Raw genomic sequence first — 19,119 nt, 5'->3', positions numbered from 1 at the left:
ACACTTGGTCACCAGCCCTGGAATCACATTTAAAAACAAGAAACAGACAAACAAATAGCTACGAGTTCCTTGCTGAAAGAGAAATGCTACAACAGCTTGGATTATCCACAGAGAGGAGCATATTGTAATCCCTCAGTTTTGCTTCATTGGGAACCATTAATCAATTACAAGATTTTCCCTGAGATTTGTATTTTTTTCAAATTCCCTGAGATTTCCAGGTTTTCCAGGTGTGTGGGAACCCTGATTATTCTAAACTTTTTCAACATAAATCAAAGGTACTCCTGGGGGAGAAACAAAAACATATTTCATAGCAATAATCTGTACCACTCTTACTTGTAATTATCATTTCTTCATAATAATTAATGCAAATTACTGTTACCAGAATTATATATGTGTGAAATTAGGATGTACTTGTATATTTTTTTCTGTGTTTTGTGTAGCATGCATGTTTGTGTAAACTAAAGCATTAACTATTCCTCTACCAGTTTCAAATTGAAATTAATTGTTACAAAATTCTAAGCAAATAGCGCATAGAGTGGAAAAGCACATTTTATGTTCTCAGATTTTACATTTAATAATTTGCATTTCTGGTGGCAATGCAACACGTTAGAATTAAGGTTGAACAAAGTTGAATTTTCTTTACTTCTTTTTAATTCTAATTACTGAAACATGGTTTTTCTACGAGAAATGATCTTATAGCCTGATATGCTGAACACAACAAAGTATGATTTGTCCAAATCCGCCCTTCTTCATTGAGGAGACATTCAATTGAATAGTGACATACGAGGTCATAAATAAAAAATGACTGGCACTGAAGGCCATCAAGAAAAAGGAGCTGAAATTCTTCCAACACTGCGAGATTCACTGGAAGGGAGTGAACAGCTCCAGCGAAGCAGTAAGTCTGTAATTTTATACAAAAGTCAGTCTGATATTTCTGAACAACCCTCATACAGTGTTGCTTACTGTTAAGAAAATAAACAAGAACAACTGGATCTATATATATATCTATATTTTGCAAACAAAATAGAAAGAGCAGTAGAGAGGAAAAAATACTAAAAAAGAGTATCTTGATACTTACACTCATAACCAATTTCAACAGGAGGTTACAATCCTCCGTGAAGACAATTGTCTGAGGATTGTTAAGGCGGAAGGCATGAGCTGGTGCATCATCTCTCTCAATGGCCCATTTAATATCAATCAATTCAGACTGGCGCAGGCCTTCCGACAGACCTCCACAGCCAGCAAACACATCCAAACACTTGAGTCGGTGGGAAATTTGAGGCCAGTCCTCTATTCTCTCCTTTTCAACATCATTTAGAGAAAGACTCTTCTTTCCTTTACCCTTGCCTTTTCCTTTGCCCTAAAAAAATTAAAGTACATATTGAAATGTTAATTTCTTCTATTTTGCAAACTCTTATATGTCTCTACATGCAACACTGTATTTCAATTTGTATGTTGAATACGCTAAGGAGATCATATCTTATTGGCCAGGGAATAAAAACAACTTTGAATTAAAAGTTATATATTTTCCAATGTCGGATTAATGTACTTTTCCTGTATAGTTATCTTAAATATTTCTTGTGTCATTTTTTTTTGTAATCTATTAAGCATTATTATTATACTTGTTGTTCATAGTTATTATAATTTAAAGCAAATGTCTAGTAAAAAGATTTTTGTTTGAGTTTTTAAAAGTCCACTTTATGCACAGATGGACTAATTGAGTGTGGACATACTGGGATCTGAACCACTACGTGGCTCCACTGGGTATCAAACCCAGGACCCCTTGATTGCAAGGAAATGGCATGGAAAATTTGAATTTTGCACAATTTTCAAGATAATTAAGACTCCACGAAAGCGTTGCCAGTATTGGCTCAATCCTAGTTTCATTCTTCCTCAGTTTTCATCCTCCTTGACAATGCAGGTGAGAACCTGCAAAATGTTGTGCAAGAAAACCTCGTTAATACGAAATTTAAGGGACCAAAAAATGTCAACTTCGAATTAAACGACTTCAAGTTATCCAAACTTTTCAAGATGGTGCCTATTTCTCAGGTGTAAATAAATTACCCTCATAATGGATGTTTTATACTTGGTAATAGCTCACAAAATAAGCTTTATATGCACTACATAATAATATTGTACGTTTTAAAGAAACTATAAAAAATGTTACACAAAATGAGGGCACGGAGGTTACGCGGACACAAAGATTCCTAGGAGATGGTAACACAATTTATCTTTTATAGTTATACAACTGTTATGCACAGGTTGTGGGAAGGAAAATAGAACATGAAAAAGTTTTCACCAAAAAAGTATTTTAAAAGAACGGTATTATCTTTCAATTGTGCACAGTCGTTGCTCTTCCACGAAATTATTACAATTCTAGTTCATTAGAAATCCGTTTGAACTGAGACCTATGGAACTGAAAACAATATCTCATTTATTGCAATGGAAAGTCAAAGAATCTTGACAGCAGTCACACTGGCACCAGCAAAAGTGGGAGATAATCGGACAGAATGAATATTGTATTTTATATGGGTTTACTAGAGCATTATTCATTACAGCATTAACTGATAAGATAAGATCTCTTGGGAGAGAGAGAACACAACCTTTCTCTGCACCAGAAAAAAAAATCTGGGCTGTAAATTTAGTTCTGGTTCAGCTGCCTAAAAATAACTCGTAAAAAAATCATATTTTCTTTGCTTCAGTCAACTTCATATTCATCCCCCCTCCCCCTTCCCAGGAAGCAGTCCAAACTCTTTTATTTGCATTGTAATCTACTCTGAAAAAGGAAACACGCAACTTGCGTTCTGTGTGCACCGAATGTGGATCCGAGGATACATTAACCAGGGCCGCACTCGATAATCACTCAGCTTTGGATTCCACTTTAAACTGTATATTTAGTCCCGATTAGTCCATCAGTATAAAATGAACTCAAGACAAGCATTATGAAACTTGTGCATTTTCAGATATTAAAATGGGGAATTGTTATTCTCTCTCACGTTAATCGATGATTTATTGTTGTATTTAGGAGTATTCTGGAGGTCAAATACTCACCCCGTCAAAACTTTTCTTTTTATATGTTTCAGCGTCCATTCCTACATTGAGCAGTGTGGGATTTATTTTTTTATAGCATGCGAATGGTTCCGAAGAAAAGCGGCGATTATATTATCATGAAGTTGTTTTAACTCTTGTTTTTTTTTCTTTTTGGAGATCTAATTTAGTTATCGTCAAATCAAAACAGCTTTGCGAGATTCAAAACAATGACGCTTTCTCCTTCGCGCTGAATGACTCATTGTTGTTACTGGCAAGCGACAGTTTTGTAGACACTAGATGAAACACTGGTGCCAGCTGCAGCGTAAACACGATGAGACCGGCTGGAAGTTTGAAGTATGCCGAAGAGAAAATCCTCCGCATTTCAAAGATAACACAATTGTTGAAGACCAAACTTTCATCAGCAGTGTGAAGAAGAAATGATCCTTGCTTTAAGTTTTACCATGCAACAAACAACAATATAGACAATATCTCCTATGCAGACAGTAGCAACCAAGAAAGAGGGACCCGAATTCTGCAATTATCGCATTGCCGTGCACACCAGTGGTGGAAAATGAGCTGTTGTAGGGAGAAGAGAAGGGGGGGGGGGTACTCTTTTCTTTTTTGATTTGGTGTTTTAAGTCCACTTTATGCACAGTAAGGCTAATCGGGACTGGAACTACAGTTTAAAGTGGGATCCGAACCACTATGTGCCTCTACCGGGTATTGAACCTGGGACCACTTGATTACAAGGCAGCGAAGCTACTGCTGCACCATCAGGGAGGCTCACTTTTTTATTGTTTCTTTTTTATCCTACAGTTTATGTTCGTTTTGAAGAATGTATTCAAAAGTGGTTGCTTCACTTTAGATGTTTAGATGCCAAAGGAAAGGAGGAGGGATTCACTTCCACCCTTGCCCAGAATCTGCCCCTTGTGAGTACATGAGCAAGAGAATAGTGACCAAAACAATTAGTATTGACATCCCCCCCCCCCCACTTACCACACGTTTGCTGACAGGAAAAGAGGGAGAACCCAACTCAGCCGACAGAACACTTTTTTGGCAATTTTATGACAGGCACAGTTGGGAAACATATGTCATAACAAGAGTTAAGACATATGAACTTTGGATTAAAGGGTAATTCATATTAACCAATATCATATTAACGAGGTTTTCCTGTAGTTATAATGTGTTATTGTGAAATAAGATAAATAATAAATAACAAAATAATACTTTGGGTAGCACTGGTCTAATTATGTGCACCTTGAATATGAGAGTTGTGATAGTTCTCAAAATCCTCAAGTTGTTTCCGATAGCTTGAGTGAAATTCTACTTTGAAATTGCCATTTTATTATGTGTAAATGACTAGCATATAAACACATCTTCCTACCCTTGATTGCTTCCCAACATTCCTTCCCTTTTCTGGAGGCTCCTCAAAAGTTTGCGTGGAACTATTGTATGCTTGTGTGAAGTAGAATCTGTTAGGTCCACCATGTGACCACTCGCTCACAGTCATGTCCAGGTTTTCACTGTAAACTACATAACACTTCCCTGCAATTCTCGAGATGGGTAGACAGCATTCTGAAAGAGAATCAGCACTGGAGTATTAAAAATAGCAATTTCTCAATTACTTCGATATCGTTTAGTACCTTGATTTTTCGGTATTACTTCTTTTTTTAAAAAAAATGTTTCTTTTTTGGCATTAATTTTCTCAAAATCAGCATTTTTATTTTAGCACACTTTTCTGCCACATAAATCTTCAATTATACCTTCAGTGTTTTAAACTAGTCTTTAAAATTGCATGTCACATTACTTTTGCCTGTTCATGACAGTTTCACTCGACACACATGACAGGACATGGGAAAAGAGGACATACGGCACCCATCTCTCATGCCATGGGAGGTTGAATAATGTAGGAAGGGTAGGGGGGATATCAAGAACTTTAGATGAAAGATAGAGATGTTGAGGACAGAAGAAATGTAGCATTTTTTCATTTGGGGGAGACAGAGGTGCCATAAAGGCATCCACCCCCTGCAAGAGAAGATTGCTGCCACTGGATTAGGATGGGTATCCTTTTAACCAATCCCATTACCAACATTTCAGCACCTCACGCCACCAATAATAGACATTCTACAGATTCAGGTTCTTCATGGAACATTTGCTTTTTTATATTGCATCAATGGGCTATTAGTTATCAGTATTGTTAAATTTCATGTAGATATAGTAATGGTAAAGAATTCATACCAGTCCATCCCTCATTTCTAGTAAAATATTCATATCAGTATATCCTGATTATGTTAATTATACTTTATTACCAAACTTATTAAGTTAGTCTTAACAAATATATTAATGGAAGTAGGCCAGTAATAATAAAATGTCACTTGCAGGCAAGTTTAAAATTAACTACTGAAATTTAGAAATCACCTTCATCGCTCCAATACAGCATATTCCAGTCTGCATGACGGGAAGCCAGGATGCCACGATGTGTGTTTTCAGGTCGATACAATTTTTGGACTTTTATCCATACTTTATCTGGTGACGTCATTCTACCTGATGCTGCTCTAGAACCATGAGTGTATATGCTTGTGATAAGAGCAACTCGAAATGGTTCAGGTGTCTCCATGTTTGAGCCTTTGACATTGTCTGACTTCTTACGATAGAACTCTGGATACACGTCTTCATCGATCTAATGGGAATAAAAATAATATAAATTATCTCCACCTAATATGATAAGGCATAGAAAAATCTTTCTATTGTTACAGTTGTAGAGAAATAAACATATTTAGAAAATACAAGTAACTATAATTTTTAAATCACCTTTGGCTGATTGCAATGTCAGAGATGCCTTAAAAATACTCACAGTGTGAGTTTGATGGGTGTGAGGAAACACTGGCATTGTGCTCAATACTTACATTCTAACACAGTAACTGGATCATAATGATGAATAAGTTATATTGGTTTTTCGATTGATACTTATATCTTTGCTAAAAAATATATAATGGGAGCATCAGCATTCTAGGCTACTTGTGCCTATTTCAAGATCCATGGAATAATCCCTGATCAAAAAAACCATGTAGCACTAATTAAAATTTTATTTTTTCTTTGTGGTGACAAAACGTTTTTATTACTCAACATTTCAAAACAATTTCAAATGCATTTCTTTTCAAGAGTTCTATAAAGAATGAAATGTATTGTCTGTTACAACAGATAATCTTGTGTGTTTGTTTATCCTACAACTCTATTTGTCAGAAACTGCATTTCATTTTTCATGTAAAAAAAAAAAGTTTTAATCATTGACCCTGAAATTATAGAAGCACCAGACTCCATAGGGGCCTGCACAGGATGAACAGAATATGCTATTAATAGAAATATCATGTCAGTAAAAGTACTGGGTTTGTAAAACAGATAAACTGATAGAAATACAGTACTGATTAATCTGTTACATCATTCTTTTATGTAAAGACAAACCATATATTGGAAAAATGTCCTAAAATGAAGAAGCATAAACAACAAAACCAAAAGCACTGGCATAAGTCAGTGGAGTAACTTTTACACTTTAAATGGTATTACTTGAACTCTTAAATAAAAATTTATTTCAAACAATAATAAATATCAAAGTTTAACATCACAAAACCACCAATTATTTTTGCCCCAATCTAATAATTCACACCTTAAGACTACCTGAAACTACTTCTTCCCATTAATATTTTCCACACTGAACTGTAGCCATTAAGACTGACAAAAATGCCAAACCATGCATTGTTTAAACTTGAGTGTTCTAAAAACATAAATAAGAAGCAATCATAAATTATGAAAATCTATTTTAGATGGTAGTCCTGGATTCTCAAATACTAGAACAACTGATATGTGTTTAGAACTAATCTGAATTTTTACTCAAACTACATGATTATTATGGTAATTAGGTGACTACACCATAATTTAACACAACCTACCTCATCATCTTGTTTCTCCTTAGGCGAATCAGGTGGATCAGCAGGCGTTATTCTAAAACCATAGACTTCAGGATACACAAATATTGCAGATCCTACCCTATATTCTGCACCATTGTATTTTAATAAACCAAAGAGAGTCTGAAAAAAAAATATATTGATAATGGGTTTCTGAGAATGCTGAATATTTGAGTCCCATAGTACTTCTTGCCATATTACAAAATTTATGAAGTTATCAAATGAACACAAAACAGACCTGTGGCCGAGTGGTTAGCACATCACGCTGCGATGCCAAGGGTCCCGGGTTCGAATCCCGGTCGGGCTTGGTTGTTTGTGAATGTCCATTCATCAATTTCATCATTTCATCGCTCATCCCCATCTTCGCAAATTAGCCAAGAGGCACAAAATACGAAGTAAAATAAACTAAATCAATCAATCAATCAGACCTGCGGTGATATCGGGTATCACTTCAAATGTAATCACTGATGATGGTCAACACTTTTCCAGAGTCTGGGAATCTTATTGAGCCAGCAAAAATGTCACAAGACATTTATAGTCTAAATATCCTAGAAATTATGAATAACACATGATTTTCATTATTTTGACAACAGCATTGTGAGCAGAAATGGATTTTGTGATTATATGATTATTCCATGTCAACTTATGAATATTTTAAAGCAAAACTTTGGCAGTCTGAAATACTACAGTTAAAATTAAGAACTATATTAAAGCGTAGCTTATGCCTTGTGTCAACATTATTAAGAATGAGCAATATAAGAAATAAGAAACGTGCAAGTATATATTTTGACTCTCGCACTTTCGACGTGGCCTTTGGCCACGTCTTGTACGCTCGCATGCGTGATCTTCGGCCACGTTGTGGGCGCAATCATGTTTTAGATGGGTTCCTCATAGATCTTAATGACTTTGAAAATGTCTGCATGTTGTATTGGATGATGGGAACATGTGTACAAGTTTGAAAAGTTTAGAAAGTAACTTTATGTGTGTATGGGCTCTAATAAGTTACAAATATTCAAACTATTATTGTCCATTTTCTTAATAATGATCTGAGTAAGTAATAACAGTTTCAAGATAATTAATTGGATGTTTTGCATAAACGAATTCAATAGCGACTAAATTGAAAATGCAATATTTATGTCTTTTGTCATTTTCACATTCTTGAACGTAATTGGGTAATAATTGTTTTCCGTCATTCCCCTCGAATTCCTAGTTTGCCTCTGTAATAAATTCTGATGCTCGTGTTTTGAAATTTGAAAGGTCTTGCATAATTCTCTTACAGTAGTTTTCGGGGTGAAAACAAACTTTCTTTAAGTTCCCTAGCAACGTCCGTTTCCATGGACAACAACAACAAGCACGGCAAGCTCTAAGGAATTGGATGTCATTATACCCTCTAAACATTTAGTTAAAACAAGCACGATGTAGATATTTACGCATTGAGTATAACCATATATACGTAATTGTATCTGGGCTGAAGCTCCTTATTATGTAGATGTCACCCTTATTTCAGGCACCTTTTCAAAACCATGAGTTCATTCATCTGTGTGCTATTGATCTGTGAGAAATATAATGTAGCTGGACAATTAAGATTTGAAGGAAACAATGTGTGCAAAAGAAATGCCTGTGGCAACGGTTGCTAAGGACGTGAGAAAAGGGCATTTTCACCCTTAAGGAAGGGCCGATTGAGAGATTTTTGAATTTTCTCGGCCTTTTGGGACGATTTCATGGGGGGTCGTAATGGGGCGTTTTTCACCTCCGGGGCTTCCTTCATGGAGAACATTTATGTCAGTGAGTCAGTGAGTGGTGGGATTGGTTATAACAATGCATAGTAATATTGTACTTTGACTAAATTACGAGTATCTAATTTTGATCGATGTAGTGGCTTACATTACACATTAAATCATGGAAGAACTTTTCAACTGCATGGTTTTTGGTAAAAATTAATTTGCGTTTTGTGCTCTACGAAAGTGATATAGATAAATGCTGTGAGATGACTTCAATAATGAACCTCGTGGTTTGTTGTAGCGAACAGGTTTGGTAATTGAAAGTGACTTTGCGAAGTTGTGACTTACAAAATTTACGCTCGCCAAAGAGCAGAGTACGAATGTTGGTGCATGCAAAATATAAGGTCGATTTGTAAAACCATGAGCAATGCCAAATCATGAAATATTAAATTGCGTTCGTACGCATTGTAGAAACGTTTGGCAGTTTTCTTGTCTAAAAGATTTAATCAAAAATGTGGTTGATTAATATGATAAATCTTGAATTGTGTTAAGTGTTGTAAATGCACAAAATTAGAGAAAGTGATCGGTTCACTACTTCCTTTTAAAAGTGGAAATCACACAAAACTAATAATTAGTAATGAACTGCATGAACTATGGTTCATGATTCTTTGAAAATTGAACACGTTATTAATATTAGTTAGAATTCCTCAATGAAGCTATTTCCAGACTACTCATTTTATAGTGGTTTATGACAATGAAAAGTAAAATTAAGAATTGTTAATACTGGCATGATCTCATGATGAAAAGCAAAAAGGAAGGTCTTAATTATTGCTGGACAATAAGCAATTGAGTGTAGGGATCTTATTTAAATTTAGCGAAACTGCTACAAACCAAAGAATATCACCACTTGTTAGTTATTTCACATTGTGGTCAGTTATTTTTGGAATTTTAAATAAGTGTTATTAAACTTGTTATTGACCGTGGAGAATTAATAATTAAGTAACAATAAGTATTGTGATTTATGTCCAATTCTGCAAGTCATGTAAAAATGTGATTAATGGAAAAAAAGAAGATAAAATTAAACAATGATACAGTCAAAAACAAAGAATGTTAGGGTTATTATTAGATTTGTTTAATGGAAATAAAATGATTTTCAAGATTTGTTAAAACTGAATCAACAATCTTCGCATTTTACAAAATTAGAACTTGACCTTGATATTCTTTAAAGTTTATTGCATGTTTGTGGTGAAGGTGAAGGACATAATTATAACGAGAGGTGCACATGACATTTTTGGATTGGATTCCTGAATTGTTGGTGACACTTACGGCTATCAGTCTCCCATGATTGTTAGGTATGCTATACATGTTCCCACCATTCTTTGCTTTATGTACAAGTAAAGCACAACAAGTATTTCCAATATTATTTGCTTAGTAGCATCATTAGTGGCCCAGCACAAGTTGAAGTTCCAGTATGAACTTTTCAGGTGCTGCGACAAACGTGGCATATACCTCAAGAATAGAACTTGCAACAAAAGATTAATTCTTCGGACTCTGTGGTGCCTTTTTCTTCCTAAATTGTAGAATTATCAACGTATACAAGTAGAACATTACAAATTGTGGAATGCTGGTGTTGCTAAACAAGATTACGTGCTACCAACTGTCACTTTTTTGCTATTCTCAAAGCCATCAAGTATCCATCACACATATTAGAAAGGCACCAATCACAAACTGTGAATTAAGTACCCTATGATAATTTCTTACAAATCTTGTCTCTTAAAACTGGGGAAAAATCATTCTGGTTTGGGTCAATAATATTTTTTTTTTAAATTTCCTGTATGGACTGAACTATCAACCAAAGTTATCTTAAAATATCTAAAAAAAAAAATAAAAAAAATCTCCAAGTTAGGGTTGCACGACTTTTGGAAGCACAATGTAATTCGGCATTTTTAATGTGCCTTAGATGTCCAGAAACATTTTGCTTTGAAGAGAGTGCCATTTGTCTAATATGTTATCCAATATTTTTAATGCTATAAATGCATTACTGCATATAATATTTCTATTATATAGGCAGATTCTATTACTAAACACCTACCTCACCCTTGCTGCCTTTCGTTTCCAATTTTTCACTAACCCATGCACAATCCCTTCTCATCTGCAAATATCCTTGTTCACAAGTTGGGCAATATCTTTAAAAGAAATACAAAGGTATTGAATAGCAAATAATAATATAATAATAATAATAAAAACACACTACCAAAGCCAGTAAAGTCCTATTTCCTCTAAGATCGGTAATTCAGAATTACTAATTCTTATGTTTAGAGCCAAGCTGATATTGATGCCTCTGCATCAGTATTGGGTGATGCCAGTGGTTCAGGCATTGAAAAATATGACTTGCAATTAATTTACTGATAATGACATACATTTTTCTGATAGTTTGGCCGGTCACAAGGCCTACAAAAATGCTGGGCAACACTTTAACAGAGTTTAATTATCCTGGAAAGTTCTTTTTTTATTTTGCACCAGTTCTGTGTGAAAAACTGGGATTTGTTGGAAGCAGCACCGGTGCCCACCCAGTGTCGAATAACATGGGTACCTGGGGGAAACCCTGGGGAGTAAAGGCAGTCAGGGGCATGATGCTGATCACATCACCCCCACTCACGACCGGATCAAGAAAGTGTGGGGCGTTACCCCCACACCCCGTATACGCCTTCATGGCATGGTGCTAAGCACAGGGGAACACTTTACTTTACTTTTTAACATGTATTCCAATATTCTGATATAGATCTTGAATATCTCGAAGCAAAACCATTGGCACATTGAGGCATATAATTGAAAAGGAACACTTACACATTAACATTAATCAGTTCTCGGAACCAACTTTTAATTATTATAATTTTCAAACACTAGTATCGGCTCAGCCCTACTTATAAACAGTAATTTCAAGTACATTGCGTATGTGAAATTTCAATTGTATTGTATCTAAAAATATGTTTGACGGTTACGTGGAGGCAGCTAATTTACTTTTATAAACTTACTTTTCATTTTTCCCCACGCAAAATTTTCTCGCGGTTGATTTCACCACCCGTCTGGTGGCTTCATCAGGCATGTACTCTCTTGCTGCGGGAGACGTGGTTCCTCCATCTTCCATTTCTGCTCATGACGGCGCTAGTTGATGTGGTCCTTTCACTTTTTGCCATTCTGGTGTGGGTGCAGTGCTTCATTCTTTTGCCACGCATCAGGATTTTGGCACTGTAGGCATCGGTTCTCGGTCTCGTCACCTGCTTTCGTGGAACGGTGTTTGTTCGCATGCACAGGCAGGCTTTTTTGTGAATGGTTTGGTTTCTTGCGAGGGGGAGCAGGTTGGGTGGGTGTGCATATTCCTGATAGCAGGAAGCCAGGTTTTATTGAGGGCCCCAGGGTTAGTGTTGAGGTCGGCAGGAGCGGTCACTATTGCATAGGTTTCTTTTGAGAACGTTTTATGACCGATGTACCAATTACCTTTTATCATTAACATCGGTCTTTCTCCGCACTTCCCCAAGATCTCAAAGAAGCAAAGAAGGAAAGAAAGAATTTTTCTGCTCTCTGAGAAAAGGACAGCAGTCTCAAACGAACCAGCATTCTTTCCCATGAAACCCTGGATATATCTTAGATCACCGCACCTACTTCGAGAGAAAGAAGCCAGTGTGTTCCCGCAATAAACTTTGATATCCATCCAGTCCACATTCGGCTCACGTCACCATCAATTCATGTTCAGCTTGATGGTTGAAATTCAGAGATGCAGCTAATCACGGAACTTCAGGCATTTTAAAATTTAAAAGCCTCAAAGAGACTTGCCCTTGTCCTGAAAAATGACCCTCTGTTCTTGAGGGTGGAAGCAGCTGTCCAGGCTCAGAATCAAAACAATAGTTCTACACATAATGGACTGAAACAGAGGACATTATTTACGCAAGCGCGCCAGCCAGTCTGGCTCATTGACAGTGAAGTGACAAGGGTAAATAGTACAGAATCTTGACCCCCAACCTCGTTCGAAAATATATATCTCCACCATGAAAGTTAAGACAGCGAGAAAACACATCAGTTACCAAGTGTCAAAAGGAACGTGCTCACTGTGAAGTTATTAGAGACTTAAATTTCATTAGAGCCAGATACTTCTTCGCCCTCCAAATTAACTTATGAACAAGGTTCTGTTTTCCCGTGCAAGGCTATCATCCCTTCTCTCATCCCCCTCAGTGTAAACATAGGGGGACAATTCCTCCCGGAGCAACATACTCGGGAAATCAAGGGGGAAGAAAAACTTCAAAAAAGACTCACATCAGCACCCTTACGTACCAGAGAGGAAAATATTTCCTCCTCACTTCAAAAAACACTCTCGCATCATCACCTTTACATATCGGAGAGGAAAATATTTCCTCCTCACTTGACAAAGTTTGGACTCTTAGCTTTGAACTCAGTTTTCAAACAGACTTTTTAACTTATTAAGAAATGGTGCGTACGTAAAGACTAGTGTTTGTGTGCAATGCTGGCCATCAGCGGTCTCCGTGGCTAACTTGATTTGACCCAGTGCAGAATGGAGGCGAGGCGTTGTAAGTATCTCAACTGCAGCCCATTAAATACTATCTCATAACATGTTTCAGTGTTCTGATTTCTTCTAGTAATAATAATTTTGCTTGCATTGGCTTGTGATCGAAGACCAATGTATTAGGAACTTATGCGTCTTTCTCCGTTGGCCGAGCTCTGGGCCGTTATCACAACCAACTTCCCCATGTCTTAATTATTGTACAGTTATTTCAACTTTTTTTTCTCAATGTAATTAAACATTCATGTCAAATGACAAATAGATTCGAACAACACCAAACCCCTTTTATTATTATACTTTCCAAGGTGGATTTTGCTTGCATGACTATTTTGGCAGTCTATGTTATGGTTTTCATCTATGTGCTGGCAGGAAAAGCCTGTTCTCCTCCCAAGTCTGTGGTCAGCATCATGTTCCTTGAGCCTATCATCAAGTCTGCACTTTGTCATACCTGCATGCTTCATTCCACATGTGTAGATGACCATAGACGTCACTTCTTGCATTGGGGTTGGCGTAATATCATTTGAAATGGGTTAGGTGGGAGGCTATGGAAGGAAGGGGGTTGGTCTGCTATCTTCAAATTTTGCCTGGTTAGAACTTTTTGAATTTTCTTGGTTAGGTCAAAATATCGGGAGAGGTCGATCCATTTTTCTATTATCATTTCTTTCTGGATACTACCAAAAGAAAAATGAAGCAGCCACGCCCACAGAAGGAAAGGATAAAAGAAAAATGGATCGGCCTCTACCGGTATTCTGACATAACCAAGAAAATTCAAAAAGTTCTAATCAGGCACAATTTCAAGATAGCAGACCAACCCCTTTCTTCCATAGCCTCCCACTGAACACATTTCAAACGATATTACACCAACCCCAATGCAAGAACAGGCATCTACATGTGACCTCATAGACGAAAACCATAACAGACTGCGAAAATAGTTATGAAAGCAAAATCCACCTTGGAGAGGTTCTCAAAAGAAACCTATGCAATAGTGACCACTCCTGCCGACCTCAACACTAACCCTGGGGCCCTCAATAAAACCTGGCTTCCTGCTATCAGGAATATGAACACCCACTCAACCTGCTCCCCCTCGCATGACAAGAAACCAAACCTTAAGCATTCGCAAAAAAGACCGCCTGTGCATGCAAGCAAACACCATTCCACGAAAGCAGACGACAAGACCGAGAACCAATGCCTACAGTGCCAAAACCCTGATGCATGGTAAAACAAGGAAGCACAGCAACCAACCCAAAGGATGGCAAAAAATGAAGGACCACGTCAACTAGCACTGCCACGAGCACAAACAGAAGAAGGAAGAACCACGTCACCCGCATCAAGACAGTACACACTTACTTGAAAAGTAAGTATATCAGAGTAAATTTCAATTGTAGTTTGTTTATGAGGGGAAGAGAGAGGGGTTATGGCTAAAAAAAACTCATGATGTGCAGCGTGTCTGGGCTTCAGGAAACAAAAGGAACATGCTATAACTTTCAAACAAATTGATACAAATGTGCAAGCAAATACTTATTCCATACGAAATATCTTCAAGATTTTATAGCCCACATGGCAACACTGCAACTGGCACAAATGAAAAGAACAGAATTTCTTAAGTGGCCATGTTATGAATGAAATGATTTTCAAGTTACAAGTTACAAATAACGAAAGGAAACTATGTATGAACTGTTCATAATCGTAGAAGAATAGCTGAAAGTGTTCATGTGTCAACAAATCTCAATATGAGCACCATTTGTAGCTCTATAGATATCAAAACTATAATCTATCTTGCCACACATTGAAAAGCATTTGGGGCGTTATAAGCTGAACTGCATTAATGATATGTTTTCTCAAATCTGCCACATTTTGAATTTTTGTTTCGTACACAATGTGCTTAATGAATCCCCAAGCAAAAAAATCTAATGGCATCAAATCTGGGGATCTTCGGGGCCAAGGTATCGGGCCACCTCATCCAATCTAGGGGTGGCCAGATCCGGATCCTGGCAGATCCGAAATCCGGATCCGGTTGGTTCCGGATCCTTAGGATCCGGATCCTAAAATTTTTCGGATCCGGATCCGCGGATCCGGAATTTTCAGATCCGGATCCGGAATTTTCAGATCCGGATCCGGAATTTTCAGATCCGGATCCGGAATTTTCAGATCCGGATTCAGAACTTTCGGATCCGGATCCAGAATTTTCGGATCCGGATCCAAAACTTTCGGATCCGGTACTTTCAGATCCGGATCAGGTACTTTCGGATCCGGATCCGGTACTTTTGGATCCGGATCCGGAATTTTCGGATCCGGATCCGTTTTGCCATCCCACATGCGCTTCTTTGGAAAGTAAGAATGTGCTTATAACATATTGTTACCTGCTAATATACATATATATATAATATACATACACACACATATATATATATGTAGTGTGTGTGCTCGCGTGCGCGGTTTGTAATTAATTAATACACTTACTTACTAGGGAGGTCTAAGTCTTCCCCTCCGATTTCCATGAAACTTGGCAGGTGTATAGAGCCCCCCCCTCAAATGTCAAGATGAGGAGAAATTGAAGTCCCCGAAACCACGTAAATATGGCATAGGAAGAAACAGGGGGCATACGGCCTCTCTATACACCTGTCAAATTTCATGGGAATCGGAGGGGGACACAGGGGTCAGATGATTCCCACGGCAATTTGTCCTAATCTTGACATTTGAGGCGGGTTTTGCCCCCTAAAACAGTATTTTAGCCGAAACAAAAAAACACGTATTTCTTCCTTTGGGCCCCTCTATAAGTCTATACACCTGCGAAGTTTCATGAAAATCGGAGGGGAACACAGGGGTCAGATCCTTACTTCAATTTGTCCTCATCTTGACATTTGAGGGGATTTTGCCCCCTGAAACAGTTTTTAGCTCAAACAAAAAAACACGTAATTCTTCCTTCGGGCCCCTCTATACACCTGCCACGTTTCATGGAAATCGGAGGGGAACTCAGGGGTCAGATCCCCACTTCAATTTGTCCTCATCTTGACATTTGAGAGGAGGTTGCCCTCTAGAACAAATTTTTTTCCGAAACAAAAAAACACGTATTTCTTCTGCCAAGTTTCATGGAAATCTGAGGGGGACACAGGGGTCAGATCCCCACTTCAATTTGTCCTCATCTTGACAATTCAGTGGGTTTCGCCCTGTAAAACCGTTTTTTTAGCTGAAACAAAAAAAAAAACATGTATTTCTTCCTTTGGGCCCCACTATACACCTGCCAAGTTTCATGGAAATCGGAGGGGGACACACAAATCAAATGCCCACTTAAATTTGTCCTCATATTGACATTTGAGGGGGGTTGCCCCCTAAAATCGTTTTTTAGCCGAAACAAAAAAAAACACGTATTTCTTCATTTGGGCCCGTTTATACACACACCTACCAAGTATCATGGAAATCGGAGGGGGACACAGGGGTCCGATCCTCACTTCAATTTGTCCTCATCTTGACATTTGAGGGGGTTGTGCCCCCTAAAACCGTTTTTTAGCTGAAACAAAAAAAGCACTTATTTCTTCCATTGGGCCCCACTATACACCTGCCAAGTTTTATGGAAATGGGAGGGACACAGGGGTCAGATCCTCACTTCAATTTGTCCTCATCTTGACATTTGAGGGGGTTTTGCCCCCTAAAACCGTTTTTTATCTGAAACAAAAAAACACGTATTTCTTCCATTGGGCGCCACTATACAGTATACACCTGCCAAGTTTCATGGAAATCGGAAAGACACAGGGGTCAGATCCTCACTTCAATTTGTCCTCATCTTGACATTTGAGGGGGTTTTGCCCCCTAAAACCGTTTTTTAGCTGAAACAAAAAAAAAAATAATTCTTCCTTTGGGCCCCACTATACTGCCAAGTTTCATGGAAATCGGAGGGGGACCTTTAGATAACCTCCCTTGTTAGTCTTACACTTTGTAATTATTTAACACTACATATATTATAATGTTTTATTTTAATTTGTAAAACTGTAACTGTAGAACAATTGTATAATTTTTCTATAACATTTCTATCTTGTTATATGTGTTAAAGGTTTCATCCTGGAATGGAATGTCTCACATTTATGTGTGTTTTCATTTCCAATACATTCGAATGAATACATATTCGTTTCAATGGCATTTACAAAATCACTTCGGACATTTGTGCACGAGTGTGTTAGCCGATGCGTAGCAAAGTATTTTAGGAACAACACTTGAAAAAAATTCTTGTAGGACTAAGGTGTGGTAATATTATAATGGGATTGAGATACGAAACTCTTGGATCCGGATCCGGATTTTCGGATCCGGATCCAGATCCGAAACTTTCAGACCCGGATCCGGATCCGGAACTCTCAGATCCGGATCCAGATCCAAAACTTTCAGACCCGGATCCGGATCCGCGGATCCGGAACTCTCGGATCCGGATCCAGATCCGGAACTTTCGGATCCGGATCCGGAATTTACGGATCCGGATCCAAGTAGATCCGGATTTCTCGGATCCGGATCCGTTTGGCCATCCCTAATCCAATCCACTGTTCCGGAAATGTCCGATTGAGCAACGCTGTGACGTCTCTATGATAGTGAGGAGGGGCCCCATCCTGCTGGAAAAGAAAATCAGGAGGTATCTGAGGAAGTACAAAGTTCTCCAACATGTCTAGGTAGACCTGTCCAGTCACTGTAGGCTCTAACAAAAAAAAAAGGTCCTACCATGCCATTCTTATGCAGTCCTAACCAGACATTAATTTTCGGTGTATCCCTTTCATAGTCCATCAGCTGGTGAGGATTCTCACTACCCCACACACGACAATTAAACTGATTTACCTTACCACGAACATGGAAGATGGACTCATCACTAAAAAAACACCTTATCAAGAAAATTTTCATCTTCATCAATCCGGGTCAGCATTGTCACAGCGAAGTCTCTTCTCTTCTGTGGATCATCTGGCTTAAGTGTTGAAGCAGTTGTACTTTCTACGCAAGCAAACTTAGATGTTTGCGGACAATATTGTGTACTGTTGAAAGGAATCCCTAGTTCTCTACTTGCCTGTCTTACCGACTTCCATGGACTCCTGCAGAACGAGTCCCGCACACGTTCAACAGTCTCTTCAGTTACGTGCTTTTTCGGATACTTCCCTGCCTGAGACAGCAAACTGCTGGTTTCCTTTAGTGTCTTGTCCCACTCGTAAATGGTCTTGTGTGTGGGAAGAACCACATTCCATTCCATTCTGACATGCCGTTGAACATGTGTAAAGGATTTCAATTCAGCTAGCCAAAGCATGAACTGCACTTTCTGCTGCGGTGTCCACATCATGAATAACAAAGCAAGCAAGCTCCAATACCTAACGATTTTGCGATTCCCCATCGTGGAGCGTTGCAATTGCAGTGTTGCCATGTTGGCTATAAAATCTTGAAGATATTTCCTATTGAATGAGTATTTGCTTGCACATTTCTATCAATTCGTTCGAAAGTTATAGCATGTTCTTTTTGTTTACCTGAAGCCCAGACACCCTGCATTTCAACCTGGTAGGGATTGATATTAGTACCAAATGTAAAAAGTGAAAATCTAATGTAATATTTTCTTTCCCCATAAAAAAATCCAGCAGTTTCTTATTCCTTTCCTATACAGAATGAATGTATGGTAGTATGGGTACACTGTTATTTTAGAATTACCTCTTAGCCTACATGGCATTTTTAACTTCATGTAATTTCAACTTCCATATCCCAATACCCTTTTTTACCTAATCCTGGATTTATTTTTACATATATGATGAAGTATTTTATATACTGAATAGAAATACCTGAAGAAGCGAAGCGTAGCTTCGCAAAATGTCGTCTG

At 37.9% G+C, this 19,119-nt stretch overlaps 1 protein-coding gene across 1 annotated transcript in view; it reads right to left on the bottom strand.

Moving 5' to 3' along the window:
* Window positions 1-19,119, bottom strand: part of LOC146000963 (DNA (cytosine-5)-methyltransferase 1.S-like) — a 126,812-nt gene that overhangs the window by 43,554 nt on the left and 64,139 nt on the right. The window contains exons 14-18 of the mRNA XM_083138410.1: window positions 10,806-10,899; window positions 6,978-7,115; window positions 5,449-5,710; window positions 4,415-4,605; window positions 1,079-1,360 (exon numbers count right to left, since the gene is read on the bottom strand). Coding sequence (XP_082994536.1) covers window positions 1,079-1,360; window positions 4,415-4,605; window positions 5,449-5,710; window positions 6,978-7,115; window positions 10,806-10,899 — 967 coding nt within the window. The remainder of the gene's footprint in view (window positions 1-1,078; window positions 1,361-4,414; window positions 4,606-5,448; window positions 5,711-6,977; window positions 7,116-10,805; window positions 10,900-19,119) is intronic.

Source organism: Lepisma saccharinum, chromosome 1, assembly GCF_977018435.1.
Source record: "Lepisma saccharinum chromosome 1, izLepSacc3.1, whole genome shotgun sequence".
Taxonomy (NCBI): Eukaryota; Metazoa; Arthropoda; class Insecta; order Zygentoma; family Lepismatidae; genus Lepisma; species Lepisma saccharinum.
The sequence above is the reverse complement of the archived record's forward strand: the minus strand, read 5'-3'. Positions and strand labels throughout refer to the sequence as shown.